The following is a 16,080-nucleotide window of genomic DNA, read 5'->3' on the forward strand; positions in this document are numbered from 1 at the left end:
CGGCCAATACCTAATAGTTCGACTACAATACAATTTATGGGCATTTTCGCCAAAGTTTGTACATTGCGTTTTTGGCATGTCCCATGACTTTGATTGATTTTTTCATAGTTATTATATTATAAAATGTTGGAAAGTTATGTACTTTTAACATGCAAATTTATTAATTTACTCTATTCAATCAGTTAAATACAACTATCTGACCTGTATATATTTTTAATTGATTATTTAGATCGAAAGGTAGTGCGTTTTTACCATGTCCCACCCATAAATTCAAATAAACAAAGTCTGATTTCGTCATTAATTTTGAGTGTGTAAAATTAAATTCGTAGTGTTTTCAACAGCTTACATTATATATTTTTGGAAAATATATAGTTTTTTCGTAAATTTGTACCAATATTGAAAAAAAATCACGTTTAAAGTGTGTCCCAGGATATTTGAAAAAGTGGAATTCCACATTCCGTTACCACGATTTTAGCATGAAGGCGAAAAATTTTCACTATAAATATGTTTTTTTTTAATGTAGCAACATTTTTGTATAACACTGATCGCCATGTACACTTTAAATTGTTGGTGTGTGTCGGTATCGCTATCGGAACAGGTTGCTTTCTGGGTTGGTCATTTAAGAAGTTCCACTACTGTTACCACGATTTATAAGGTAAGAAAACACATATTTCTATTTCACATACTACACATATGGAGCTTATCTTTCATACTACAGATATAATAAAACATATCGCAGGTTTAACAATAAAACTAAGCTAAATTTTGGCTTCAAACACTTCTGAAACAGAATCCGTTACTTCCACTCCGAAACTATATTGGTGGTAACGTATATGTGGAATGTAAAAGTAACGAAATGGCATGCATAAAGTTGGGTTTACAGTGTGTGTTTAGTTCTTCATAGATTATAAAAAAAATTATTTTGTCTGTTCGTATGAAAAACAAAAATATTTTCATTAAAAAATATAAAAAATAACCTGACTATAATATAATAATATAATAAAGATTAAAAAAGTATGTGATATGTCTGAATACGCAAAAATAGCGCACATAAAAGTATGGAGATAAAAAAAAACAACAGAAGGAAAAGAAAAAACACCAGACTGAAATAATTGCGAGACAGGCACTGGCTCTGTCATACTCTTTCTGTTATACGCCACCAAAATTTTAAAACTTCTCCATACATTTTAGGCATAGAAATTTATAAAAATGTATGAAAAAGTATTTTTTTGTCACGTTTAACAGAAATGTGTACTCGATTAGATTTAATACCTAGAACTGTAGGTATTCACGAAATGTCAGAAAAGTACGTCTTGATTACAATCAACCTGTATAGCTACATTTTATGTTGATGAATACAATTAAATTTCAAGACAACATAAAGTCGAACTTGGTTATTACGAGGAAGATGGGACCGACTGAATTTGCTTGTTATAAGCGTTACTCGTTATATCAGAGAATAGGTATTTTTAAATGAGCATGTCACATTACACAAAAAGCCGAAAATAAAAAATTTGGAAACCATCGTAAAAATCCCCGAAACGAGCATGGCATTCATAAACTACAAAAGAAGTTGTTTATTGTAATTAACGCTGGTAGGTACCTACGGACTTCACAAACCTTGGATTTTTCAACCATATGCGTGGATACTTTTTTATTATTGTCGGTGAAACACCAATAAGGTAGGTACTTAGACACTTTACTAGTGTCATAAACGTAATCCGACCCCGGCGGCATCCTGTCCAATCGGATTTTATTGCTTAGGGTCGAAATGTTTTAAAACGGTCGACACATTAACAGTATTTTAGCTCGGTATATCCGATAAGTTGCTCGTTATAACAGTGAAAGAATTAAATGTATGGCGAAAATCATAAACCAATTGTCAACAAATGTTTCGTTATTACATCCGAGATCTCGCTATGTCAGAGATCGTAATAACCGAGTTTGACTATAATTATTTTCGTAAAAGTTATATACTCCGTGCCGCGCTAGGAACTCGCGTCTGAATCCCTTGCTGATTTTTTTTTTCATATATTGTTAATTTGCTTAAAAATATTTTTTATCTGAGTTACAAATAATATAAATGCCAAATAAAGTTATGGTAATGTATAGTGTGTCAAAATTATTACCTACCTTATTTTACAAGTATTGTGAAATTTATTATAAAATATGTCTATTTTAGTGATTAAGTTTGATTTGTTTTGTTATTTTGACGCACGTTGAATATTTATCTGTCTATCAAAAAATTCAAATAAATTTCATAAAACAAAAATTTGTTTTTATGGTAACATGTAACTTAAGCTTTACAAATTACACTCCGTTACCATTTCGTTCCATTCCGAAAATGTCCCCAAAAAAGTTGAACGTTAACTATTTTTCATTTGATTATTAAATAACGAAACTTATTTATTTTTCCAATAAAATTTAGTAAAAGTGATTATTGTCTTTAAAAAAATAGCAGAACGAACATTGATTGGTTTTTTCAAATACTAAAGGAAAAATGCTCTGCCATTATAGACATAGGGTAACGGAGGGGAACGAAATGTGCCCAAGAATTAAAATTCAATAATATTTTTTGACTATTTGTAGTTTTATTTTGAAGTGTATGGTTTTTTTAATCTAATAGAGCTCTTTTAAGTGATAAAAAGTGTTTCATTCATGTTTTAAAAGCTAAGTTTCGTAGTCACGGAACGGAAACTTATTATGCCCAATTTCATAATAAAAATGATATAAATATTGTATTAATCAATATTTTGCTTAAAAATTGCTATCACCAATTCAGCAATAGAACAAGGAATCTGCTAGCTATATAAAAATGGTTAATTTGAGTGAAAAAATAATATTACCCAAATTTCAAACATGTACAAACTTTGGCGAAAATGCCCTTATATCGACTTGACACGAAACTAAATTCATTTTCGAAACGCGATAATATTCCAAAAAACAATAAAAACCTCTCAACTGTTAAGATATTTTTATTTCACCAATAATAAATAATTTGTTGCAATAAAACTCGTACATAGACATTGCTGGCAACGATGGCTGATAATCAGTCTTCGGATAATAATTAATAACGTTTTAAAAACTCGCGTAATAAGTTCGAAGAGAGTTCTTTGAAACAGCCTAGTTAAATTATTTATTATTTGTATTTTTAATTAACTATTTCTTTTATTCAACGAATAATTCACAAAATTTAAGATTGTACCATTCTAATTATTGAACATACATAATTTCAACTTCTACATAAAACACTTCTGAGAAAATATATTACAACCAATAGAAAAAATCTTTTTGAAGAATCGAACCTACATCTCTTGGGTTTACGCCCCATGCACATTGTCGACTATGCTACAATGTGACATACTAATTACGACAATTTTTAACTATTGGCTCTCAATACCTGCTCATCAGCGCTCTTACAAATCAAGCTACTATTGGCAATCGGCTTTTGTCCATTAAATCAAAGTAGGTATCTATCTACTACTTTAATTACTAACCGACGTCACGGATCTCTCCAATATTTTATGTTGTAACTTACTCGAATTTGCTAATATTTTTTATATATAACTATTTCTTTTATTCAACGAATAATTCACAAGATTTAAATTTTAAAGTGTTTTTCAAAATTATGTAAGTATGTTAAATTTGTATTGTTTAATAATTTATTATTTTAGAAGGACAATTGATGAAAATAATGATGCATAAATGCGTCTGTATAAATTATAAATAACTTAAATAGGATGTTTTAAAGAACACGTCTATAAAATATTTCAAATGTGAGTTAGAAGAGTTCTGCATGCTTTAATATTTATAATAACAGCTTCAAGGGGTTTTAGGGTAAATAAGGGGACGGTTAACTAGTGAGTAATTATCATGTTTATAATAAAAATTGTATTTAATAAACCATACATACAGAACACAAAATTACTTGCATAAATTATTGTCAATACAATAATGTATCGGCAACTATTCTGTCATGATTGAACCGAATTTGATTTTGGAAACATAACATTCTTTTGGCATAATACGAGTATCAAATATAGTAGAAATATCGTTTGTCAATGTATTACTTTTGTACCATAAGGAAAACAACATGTCAGTAATCAGCGCTCGAAATGGAAAAGTTTACGAACCGGAGCGCTCGACAAATTTTCTGAAGATATTTACATAGTCATCAAATCGTATGTGTATTTTATAAAAATGAGTGTGTCAGATTTTCTATTCTATGGCCTATCTAGCTCAGATGGTCAACATATTTTTTCCACGAGACGGAGCGATAATTTTATAAATTTCACGAGCCGGAACGGCGCTCCGGTGCGTTCCATTCCATTTCGAGCCCTGAGTAATAAGTACTAACATAATTAAATATTATGACTTTAGGGTTAGTGGATGGTCGCATGAATACAGTATATATCTAGCCGTTATTTCCAAAGAAAGATAGTTTTTTTATAATAATAACAATATTGTTTCTATTGGTTGTTTTTCCTTGAGAAAACTACTGACCATGACCTGAAAACCATTGTAAAGACGTACCTACATAAGAAAATCTTGGAAAAAACACGAAATATGCCTGAAAGTCTGAGAAAGAGCAATTGTAGAAGTTTTATTACCTATATCATAATAATTAAGGTCAACTTCTTAAATTATAAATGATTCAAAAGTCTCCATGACTATTTCATCAGGGATTGAAAATGAAACCTAAAATAAGAAAAAATTAAAGTTGATGTTTATTCAGTAATACTGTAATTAATAAAAATAACATTATTATTGTCTTCTATTCCAGTGCGGAGAGTCAGTGCAAACCGGCGACATGTGCGTAGGGGCTGCTCGAGCTGGCCCCTCGGCGACGTGGCACCCCGCCTGCTTCCGTTGCGCCGTCTGCAGGGAACTCCTCGTTGACCTCGTCTACTTCTGGAGAGGAGGAAGAGCATACTGCGGAAGACACCACGCCGAAACTCTCAAGCCAAGATGCTCAGCATGTGACGAGGTAATTAGATTTAATATATTATATTTTACCATTTTTACTCACTTCCATCTGCGGCATATATTATCTACTAGTAGTAATTACAATTCAACTATCACACTACTGAATTGCGCCTCGTGGTCTGTTATTTAATATAGTGTTGAAAAAAGAAATAAATAAAACCAACAAAAAAAAAGAAAAATATTCCTCATTAGAAACTGGAATGTAATATCCTGATGACTTTAAGATTCAGTGATCTGTACTAATGACAGTGGCAAGGGATAGAAGTAGGCTGTTAAGATTAGACATAAATAATGCACACTAAACTTTGTCAGTCATATTTATTTATTTTCATTCAACTAATAATACAATTTACAGATGGTGCTGGTTAGTTTTTCAAATTCAATTAAACCCTCCCTAAACCAAACCATAATAGTTTAGGTATGCTATGGGCGATCCGACAAAAATAGTGCACACCTTTTCAGTCATACTTATTTATTTCCGTCGAATTTAGAATACATAATTTACAGGTGGAGGTGGTTAGTTTTTTAAAATTCATTAACCTCTACCTAAGCTAAACCATAATCGTTAAAAAATATTCTTATATCTATAAAATAACTAAAATTATGTATGGTTTAATGGCATAATATTAGATAGTTTATAGATAAACGTACTGTATTTTTAGACGATTATCTACTACGGCTTGGATTAGGCATGGTTCGATTGAATATTAAAAACTAACAAACACTATTCTACATTCTACACAGTGTAGTATTAGTTAAATGAAAACAAGTATGTACGCAGTGACGTCCCTAGACAAAATGCCGCCCCTAAGCAGCGCCCAAATACCGCCCCATTTTTATCCAGTATTTTTTATCATCCTTTCATGACTCCAATATCTAAGAAATGTGTTGTATGGATACATTACTAACAAAATATATACCACTAAATCTAATTTAAATGCCATACCTACTTCAACAGACAATATTGCGTGTCCATGGTTTCAGATACATTTAAATATACACCTGACAACTTTCAAAACTCGCGAATGACTGGCAAACATATTTGGATAAATTATTTAGGTCAGTATGTACATAACAACATACCTATAATTCAAATATAATTCGCAAATATGTACGTGTCATTGCCAGTCATCAACGATGTGACGTTCAAGTACAACGGAAGTAAACTAGACATCGCGAACCCGATAAAAAAATCAGGCCTGTTAAACGTTTTATGTTAATTAATAAATTTTGTTTCCAATCAGTGAGCTCAATCTTTTAATAGAAAGATATTTCCGTTATTACTAAGTTAAGATACCTATTTCTATATACACCTAATGATTCTCCTCAATTTGCCGCCCTTCGAGTAATTGCCGCCCCCAAGCGATGCTTAATCTGCCTACCCCCACGGGACGTCACTGTATGTACGGTTTAAATGACAAAGTTTAGTGTGCACTATTTATATCGGATCTTAACAGTCTACCTCCACTCTTTTCCATTAGGTAATGGTAACCAAAAACTCGCTATTAAGTCGATTTTTATGAAGGTTCGATAATGTCACCCATTCTCGAATAAGGATATCATTTACTGTTATCACTCACACATATATAATATATACATAAATTTTATATAATATTCTTAACGGTGGATGCTAAAAAAACTAAGTATGTGACAAAGATAGCGAGGTATGTACCTACATAGTTTGTTTCACACTCGATTTATTTTTTCTAATTACATAATTCTTTTGTGACTTTTGGATCGCCAATATCAATGAAATACTTAAATATAAAATTGCGTAGGCCCGACACGATTTGATAATTTAAATAATACATTTATAGTAAAAATGAATGTCATTTTGATTTTTAAAAAAACTGGACAATAATTGATTCGATATTGTTTCTAATACATTTGGATCCATTTTAAGGCGGCCAACGGTGGCTTTATTCAAAATACCCGGCATAATAGCCGAAATGTTTCAATTTATATAATTATAAATTTAAATAAATTTATTTTGGTGGCTGTTCGGTGTTGCTATGCAATAAAAAATTGAATATATTATGCCGAAAAAATGGTTTGGCGACTTTGTGTCTACTTATTTCACTATCATTGAAAACTCTACTATTATAGAATACAAATCCCACAAGGACGATCGATTGAGTAATTCTAAGGTTTTCTTATGGTATTCTATCAAAGATTGGCTGCCAAATTTCAGGATGTATTCCCTCCCGCCTTGTGCCTGCTGACCAATATTTTTTCTTGCACGATAAATTGAAATGATATTTCTCAATGCGGAAAACGTATCCTGTAATTATTCTTGATAACTAACTATCAAGGAGCAGTCGGAAGCCAACAGCGGTGGAGTGAGGTTGTACAACTTCGCTTGCGTATTCGGGACGCTATTCGCCTGGTTACTCGCGAACGGTTATAAATACGGGATACAACAAAAATAATATTGTTTGTAAATGAATTTGACAATAAACTCAACATGTGTGGTCCCATGTGATTTTGACAATCAGTGCCAGTGCTTGAGAAAAAGTGAAAAATATTTATTGTTGCACGGATAGTGCACTTTGTGTGGGGAGTGCGTCAAACGCTGTGAAGCGAGGGGTTGTCCACACTGTTTTTTGTTCACACTGTTGCGCGAATTCCAAGACCGCGTGAACGGCAAAAGCAATAAAATGGAAAACACCACGATGGAAGTGAATGAAACCAAAAAAACGAAGAAGAAAAGAAACGATGATGAAGAGGAAGTGGTTGGAGAAAAAGAAGAAGAATGGCAGACGGTGACCTCTGGAAAAAAACCCAGAAGAGACTCTGGGGTCACTCCAAAGGGAAACCAAAACATCGTCATGATAGCGACGGGAAGTAAAATTCCATTAAAATTGAAAATAGCGCAGATGCTGCATAAGGCAGGAGTAAAAGTACAGAAAATTTACAATAAAAATTTAAAGACGTACATCCAAGTAGAAGACGAAAAAGAAGCAGATAAAGTGAAACAAGCTGGAGAACTCAAAGATCTCGGTTTTGTGACCAAAGAGAATGACTCCTGCTCTTATGGAGTAATAAGAAAAGTCGATATTGATATGGACCTCCAAGAACTGCAAATGGAAATCAAAAGTGATGCAAAAGTAATCAACCTTAAGAGGTTGACAAGAAAAGGTGATACAGGAGAGCTGACAAAGACCTCGTCAGTCAGTATTAAATTTGGGGAGAAAATATTGCCGAGAACAATTTACATATATGGAGTCTCTTTTGCTGTAGAACCGTATGTATTCAGGGTTATGCAATGCTACAAATGCTGGCGATATGGGCATATCGCGAACAATTGCGGACGTACAGTAGAAACGTGCCCTAAGTGTGGTGAAAACCACAAAACCTGCGAAAAAAATGAGGAAATTACGTGCATCAATTGCAAAGGTAACCACGCGGCAAACAGCCAAAAATGCCCAAAGTGGCAAGAGGAAAAGAATTGCAAAGAAGCAATGAAAAAAATGAACATACCTTTCAAGGAAGCAAAAAAAAATATGTTAAATAATAGCTATGCTGACATATTAAAACAAAAAAAAATCGTAGGAAGAGATGAAAGCGAAACAATTCAAAAAACTAAGGAAAACAAAAAGAAAGAAGAAGCGGTGGTAGAAGCTTCAGGCTCAACAATAATATCTACAGGTAGTAGCGTAAAGCCTACAAAAAATAAAAAAAATTCAAAGGGGAAGATTAACGCGATGGGAGAAATTATGAAAGTCTTGCTGAAAGGGGGAGACTGGCAGCAGATCATTAAACAACTAATAATTAAAGCAGTGGACTGGGTATGCAAACAATTCAAAGAAGGACACTTAAAGGAAATTCTAGGGGAGGTTCTGGATCAAAATGGATAATAAAAAACAAATTAGGATTTTACAATGGAATGCCAGAAGTATGAAGCAAAAAAAGGATGATATAGAACTCTACTTAATAAGACAAAAAATTTCAATAGCATTAATCTCAGAGACTTGGCTGAGGTCTGAATTAGACTATCTGAAATTCAATGATTACACGATGTATCGAAAATACAGAAGGGATGGATACGGAGGAGAGCGATTCTGGTGCATAAAACACTGGCGTCTAAAGAAGAAAGAAAGAAAGACGGAAGAGCTAGACAAAATAACTATAAAGCCATTTAACAGAATAGGAGTGAGGACCTGATCGAAGGATCCCCTTCTAGAAGAGAAGAGGCGATATGACAGCGAGTCGCAGTCAAAGCCTCGGTAAAATCACAACAAAAAAAAAAAAAAAAACTATCAAGGAGGTTTTTTTTACCACCCCTTCGTTACTAGAGTGACGCAATTGGATCAGGATATCTTTGAAGTCTATCGATTGTTCTACTGGCATTATAATATTATAGCAGCTCGCCAACGACCAAAGATTGCCTAGAAACCAAACTGAGGTGCAGATTACAAACATAATTATTTTAAAGGACTCTTATCTTCCATATGGTTATGATCTCTACGGTAGTGTTGCAACCTAGGGGCGGCAGGTTATATAAAAGTATGGTGAAGCAGGCAAGTATTGGGAAAAAGTATGGTGAGGCAGGCTGGTAATCAATTTGCGGCAAGATTTCCACATTAACATTATATCATTTCTCGTACGTTATAATGTGCAAAGTAAATCCTCCGTGATGACCGGCATTTTTTTTATCGGGTCGCTATTTCTCGTAAGTTGTCGGCTATTGTTGGCCTGCTACATTCAGTTGTATGATAAAGCCGATTGCTTGCCCCTCTTTATATTTAATACCTCTATGGTTGCAACAATATTTAAATAGATAAGAGCTGCTGATATATTCAAATTTAAAATCAAAATCATGTTTTTTACATTGGTACTTATATAACTTTACAAATTAAGACGTTGACAACATGTCATTTAAAAAACAAATTAAAACAGTATAAAGAGTAAATAGATACCAAAAATTATAAAGTACATACATGGAAGTACACCGAACGAACTAAGTGGACCCTATTTTAAGAATTTATAAAACCATTCTCACCTTTACTCATCCTCACGTAGATGGAATATATCCGAAAAGATTTGGTTGAACAGAGTTCCAATTGGCATCATCAATGAAAAGTTATTTCTGCACCTTGAGAGAATAAACTAGGGCTCGAAATGGGCCGGAGCGCACCGGAGCGCCGTTCCGGTTCGTAAAATCTCCAAAATTATCGCTCCGTCTCGTGGAAAAAAATATTTGACCGTTTACGTAGGCCCGCACGTAGATAGCGGGCGTAGATGAGCCATATAACAAAAAATCAAACACAAGTTTTTTTTAGAAAATACACATAAAATTAGATAACTATGATAATATTTTCGTAAATTTATAGAGCGCTCCGGTTCGTAAAATGTTCCATTTCGAGCGCTGAATAAACTCATACTCAAAACGATTTATAAGATAGTTTTCAGGGACACACAGGTCAATACTACTAAGAATGGCATGGTTCTTATTTATACACCGTGTTTAAGTCGGAAAAATACGTGGCCAACTAAATATATATAATATCGTCTAGCGTTTAAACTGGAGTATGTAAGCATACCTAAAAGAAAGCGAGTTGGATAAAGCCACGGATAGTATCCATAATAACATCAAGTAAAGTAGTTTTAAAAAAAAACTTTTTAACTCTTGAATATTATAATATTAAGTTATCTTGACCGCTCTTGCAACTGCGGAATCGTCAATTAATAAGAACAATTTTTCGACATTAATATTATTGTCTCGATTATTATCAATAATTTACGGTGCCCATGCAAGAGATGCGACTACACTTTTCCGTTCTACATTTTTGTAACTATAATGGCCGTACTATTAATTGTATTTTATATGTAATGTTACTATGATATTCTAACTTTTGGTTATTGTTCCTCCAGTCTGCAGGTTTGTTGCATACCATCCTCTAAATGTAAAATCCTGTGTACATCCCGGTAGTGGGTCTAGGACGATTTGGCACCGGACAACTGGACACCACGGAATTCGAAAATAAATAGACGTTATGTACTTATAGGTACTTTAAAAAAAAATATTTAATATTATTATTTATATTTAAATGATTATATTATGATTTAATAGTTGGTGAGAATGTAAATATGCAGACGTAAATAATGATTTAATCGTGCATGTGTTTAAGTTCCAACGAAAAAAGAATTTTTTATTTTATATAAAGCCTTAGGCATGGTAATTCTCAATCCGCGATAAAGAATACATTATGTTAAGAGTAAAATGAATTCAAACTACTAAGTAGTAGATAGAAACTGATTAAAATAACTCGTCTACGTTCTGTATAAGTGTCTACGACAGTGCGGCGTCCAATTGTCCGGAGGCCAGTCGTCCCATTCCCCCCGGTAGTTACTTCACGTCTGGCAGTATTGAGTAGGCTGTGCTCTCGCGCTACCGCTCTAATAATAAGCATTGCACCTAATTTATAAATTCATCTCCACTCCATTACAATTAAATATCAATTAAATTGTTGTACTTAAGATTTGCAGGATTTTATAGCCATTAAACTCCCATTTATGCAACGTCTTGCTTGCACTATAGATAAATACGACAATACTAAATTCTCAGATTAATGACAAGAGATACTGACTATAATGAAATCAAAACTGTTTGCATTCCGAGATCGTCTCTATGTACTTACCTAATGAAATTCTAGCCGTGCGTTTTTATAATAATATGCATCGTTATGTCCATGGCAAAATGGCGAGGCAAATTATTATTCGTTAGGAGTTCGTTAGCTAAGCCTGCTGTAGGCGGAGGAGAGATGACATAATCACCATGACTCTTTTAAAGGTCGACTAACAAGCCTGATTTTGTCCATAGACAATAATTATTTACTGATCACGTGAATTCAACATTTTTGTTCTTTTTTTAAATTACTAGTTTTACAATACTTCTCAAGGTATCTTATCAATCGCCTGATTTTTTTCATTCGAGAAACAAAATATTTTTTTTAAATCACTACAAGCCTACACAGCTGGCTATATAAAAAATATATTCATCTATATTAGCAATGATAGTTAGTAGTTAGTACATTTCCCAATATTCAAGCAGTATTTATTCTAACGACAAATCAATGGGATTGTGTTAACTATCAATATACCCACCTTCCGCTCTTCTTTCAGCTATGTCTACATTTGATCACTTCATCTTCCATTTCACTTCAACTTTTAAATTCTGGTTTCAACACCGAGTAGTTTTGTGCAAGCTTTAGGTCAGTGGTTTCTAAATTTTATGTTACTACGCCCCAATTTAAAAAAATCTTGGCGCCTGCCTATTTCAAGTAGAGCAATGTATTTTTTACACGAAACAATAAAAGATTAAACGTTAAACTTTTCGCGCCCCCAATTTGGACACCGCTACTTTTGGTTGAATGTTTTGAATGTATTGCGTCAACTGACTAGACTTGTAGGTAGGTACGTCAAATAGTTTTCAGATTTACACGGGAAGCAGTGTTGTCATCCTTTTATAATCCAGATTTTAATATAGAAATTTAAAATTTATTGTATTTTGAAAAAAACTACAGAACATTTTTCGTTTTGAATCATACAAAATTATAGTATAATTTACTATTATACATTTTCGCGCAATTATTCGGTTGGCAACACTGATATATGTTGAACATAAATCCATCGCTGGCGTAGCTACATGCGCTAGCGTCTTCATCACGAACATCACTTGTCGTGTGCACTTGAGGCTGCCCTCGTAAAGGGTCTATATGAAATAACCAAAATTTTATAGGAGAGAGAAAACACACTTAAATAAATAACAAGAATTTCAGTGATGTATGGGTTGTATTTTTAATCATTGACATTCATTACCCTAAAAATCAAAGGTAGGTACTATAAATCACTGAAATTCTTGTTGTTTATATTGTTTTCCTTTCTCCTGTAAAAGTTAGTTTTTGCATATAGATAGACCCTTTTTCGAAGGGCACGTTCAATTAGTATGCTACGCATAGACTGCTAGGTGTTCATCTAGCAAACGAAAAATGCACGAATGTAGACATTGCTTTAGGCGTTTTTCAGATTGTCCCCGGAAATGTCTCAATATCCAAAAATTCTTGACCGCGAGACTAAAAACCTCTCTCACTTTGTACCTACGTAGGTATATCCTGTCGCGTTCAGTTATGTAAAATATTAATTGTGCACCTGTATGCACGTTCATAATGAGCGCTAGGATTAATCGACTAGAGAAGAAAAACGAAGCACTGGACATTGTGGTTGAGTCTACTTGAGGCAGCCAAGGTCCACCATGTATTGCTAGAGAAGAATAAAAATAGGCATGACGTGTGTTTCTTCTATCATTTTATCACCCCCTCTGTATCACATTGCTTACAATTAATCAATGTGAAATACTCACAATTAGAGTTGGGTTTCGGGAATTCTCGAGAGATTTTCGAGATTTTCCATCCCGAATCTCGAGAATTGAAATTTTTAACATTTTGGGAAATCCCGGATCTCGAGAATCTTTTCTCGGGTTTCGGGATATCTTTATATTCAAATATTAATTGAAAAAACGATTTTCTATATGAAAAAAGTGGACAGAAAACGAAAAAGGTTCAAAGACTGATCGGGGCATTTAACACAACTAAGCCAACGTTGACTCAAAATGAGCGCAACTTTTGCAACATCGGGGAATTTTGTGTCTCAAAAGCGTACGGGATTGTCAGACACAGCGATTGACAGTCTGTGTTTTTTGAAATTCCATTTTAATAAGTAATGTTTTGAATTATTTTTGTTTTCTTACTTCTTTTGTCTGTCTTCTTACATAAATAAAAAAAAACATATTATTTTAGAATTTGTCTGTTTTTACAATGATTTTAGGATTTTTACAGGTTTTTTAAATTTTCCGATATCTCGAGAATTCTCGAGAATTCTTTTCTAGAAATCCCGAATTTCAAGATAGAGATTTTCTCGGGAAATACCCAACTCTACTCACAATACGATCATTATCATAAGATTCATAAGTCATTTTAATTGTTAATTTAACGACAACCTTTTTCGAAATGTTCCAAATCTTGAACAAACTGAGAAGATAATATTGTTACAAACTGTGTAAATTTATATTTAAAATTTTAACCATTGTAGGATTCAAAGTTTAAGCCCATGACTTTTTAGTTATTATGTCAGATTTCTAGTCCAATGCTCTACCATACATATTACGAGATGCCCGACAATATTACACATATTTCACGTCATATTATAATTAATAAGATAATAATATTATGTTAATTCTATCGTGGTATTATCTACCTAAGGTCTTTAGTTAACCAACGTTGATATTGTTATAAAGTCTGTACTCGGTACTCGCCTCTAATTAGCGAGTCGTGTTTAAAGATGCTTTTGTTGTCTTCTTATTAGAAATATTTTGCTTTGAGTTATTCAATTTGTAATTCCCACAAAATAATAGCATGAATCTCGTCTATAGATAAAGCGGTATTGCATAAACCTAATAGGGTGACCATACATTGACTATATATACCTAATACAGAGATAATAATTTGAGCGATGTAACAGTGCAGCCTGCTGCTGAAAGATCAGCGAATATGTTTGTCTCATGTCGAGTGTACGAGTATCTGAAAAAATTGGTAACGGCAAAAAATGCAATGTCGAAACTGCTACCAATTTGGAAGAATATAAATATTACCAAAACGATTAAAAGGCATCTAGTAAGAACTCTTCTGAGACAGAATAGTAAGCACAAAAGAAAGACAGAGGCTAGACGTTTTTGAAATGTGGTGTTGGAGGCGATTACTGATAAAATCGAGACAAGCCAAACGTATCAACGACGCCATAATCAACAAACTCCAGATTCGAGAGACTCTCATCGGTTTATCTTCGCCGGACTCTTAATTTTTTGATCATATAGCCCCCACAGAATATGTTAGATAACAACCTGGAAAAAACTCTCAATGTTGGGTCGAGTCTTGAGTTGAGGGTAAGGAAAAGCTTCTTCCAGGTATACAAAGTTAAGTTAAAAGGTCAAAACATGTCACTTAAAAAGCGGATATAAACTCTTGTTTATATCCACTACTTACTGTGTCAGTACCATTGCGTTCTTGGAGGATATTTGATGCGCCCTCCCTCACCAGTGTTTCTAACTCTCGTCTAGAAGAGAAGCTATTTCTTATGAAAGAGTTTCTTATACTTCACTTATAAAGTCATTCCATGCAGTTGTAGTAAAATGGCGCAAGTTTTTGTAGTGTCATTTATATTTTTAAATTACTGGTATAATACTACATATTCTGTAGTTTTAAAGCTTTTAATCGGTAAACATATTTAAATATATGTGTGTGTTTCCATTGGCAATTTTGTATTGCACTCTTCATGTTGAAAAGGTTGCCAATTAATTAAATTAACCGTTGTTCCACTTCTAATATTTATATTAAGAGTCAACACTTTAAGGTCACCCTAGCGATATTGTACCTCCCATCCTAGTAGCTTAATCGATGAAGGTCACGCTTTGCAACAATAAATGCACCACTTCACTATGAAACAACAAAAAAAACGACTCTGCATTCAAATTTAAAATGCATGCACGCCACTTCACTATGCCTGAAAAGTTTCTATTTTCAGCAATGCAATGCAGATAGTGTTATGCAACCGCATGGCTGCATAGTTTCTTCAACTATGTATTCTCTTTAAACATTGAATTCAAATTACGCAGTCAAAACTGGAGCATTCTTTTCAGCAATCGTTTCACTTTTACTTTTACTAAAAAATAGAAAAAAACTAAACCTCTCTGTTAGTTTTCTTCTGAGAATGTCTATAGATCATACACGCTTTAAGTTACAGCACATTTTTATCGTAACTTAATTCACAAGCTAAAGATAACTAAAGGTAACGTGTTGCATATTATTGGAAGATTCTTGTGTTTAACATGTGGCGTTAAGTATTATAATCTATATAAAGAAATAGAAGACTCTCCGTTAACCAATATCTTCTTTCGTTATGTAAATATCAACTATATTTTGTAGTAGGTATATATCTGATGTGTTTTCAAAATATGTTCAATATATAGAATATTACATTCCCAATCTTCTGAATTATGAATAAAAAATGGTTTATTAAAAATAAACGACTTATCTTAAG

At 33.2% G+C, this 16,080-nt stretch overlaps 1 protein-coding gene across 1 annotated transcript in view; it reads left to right on the forward strand.

Annotated features, from left to right (window-relative positions):
• The window catches only part of LOC147074508 (uncharacterized), a 385,978-nt gene that overhangs the window by 351,636 nt on the left and 18,262 nt on the right, over positions 1-16,080 (forward strand). Inside the window, exon 5 of the mRNA XM_085943426.1 lies at positions 4,784-4,987. Coding sequence (XP_085799552.1) covers positions 4,784-4,987 — 204 coding nt within the window. The remainder of the gene's footprint in view (positions 1-4,783; positions 4,988-16,080) is intronic.

Source organism: Rhyacophila brunnea, unplaced genomic scaffold (assembly GCF_057557595.1).
Source record: "Rhyacophila brunnea isolate RB1 unplaced genomic scaffold, BYU_Rbru_1.0 scaffold_16, whole genome shotgun sequence".
NCBI classification, from domain to species: Eukaryota; Metazoa; Arthropoda; class Insecta; order Trichoptera; family Rhyacophilidae; genus Rhyacophila; species Rhyacophila brunnea.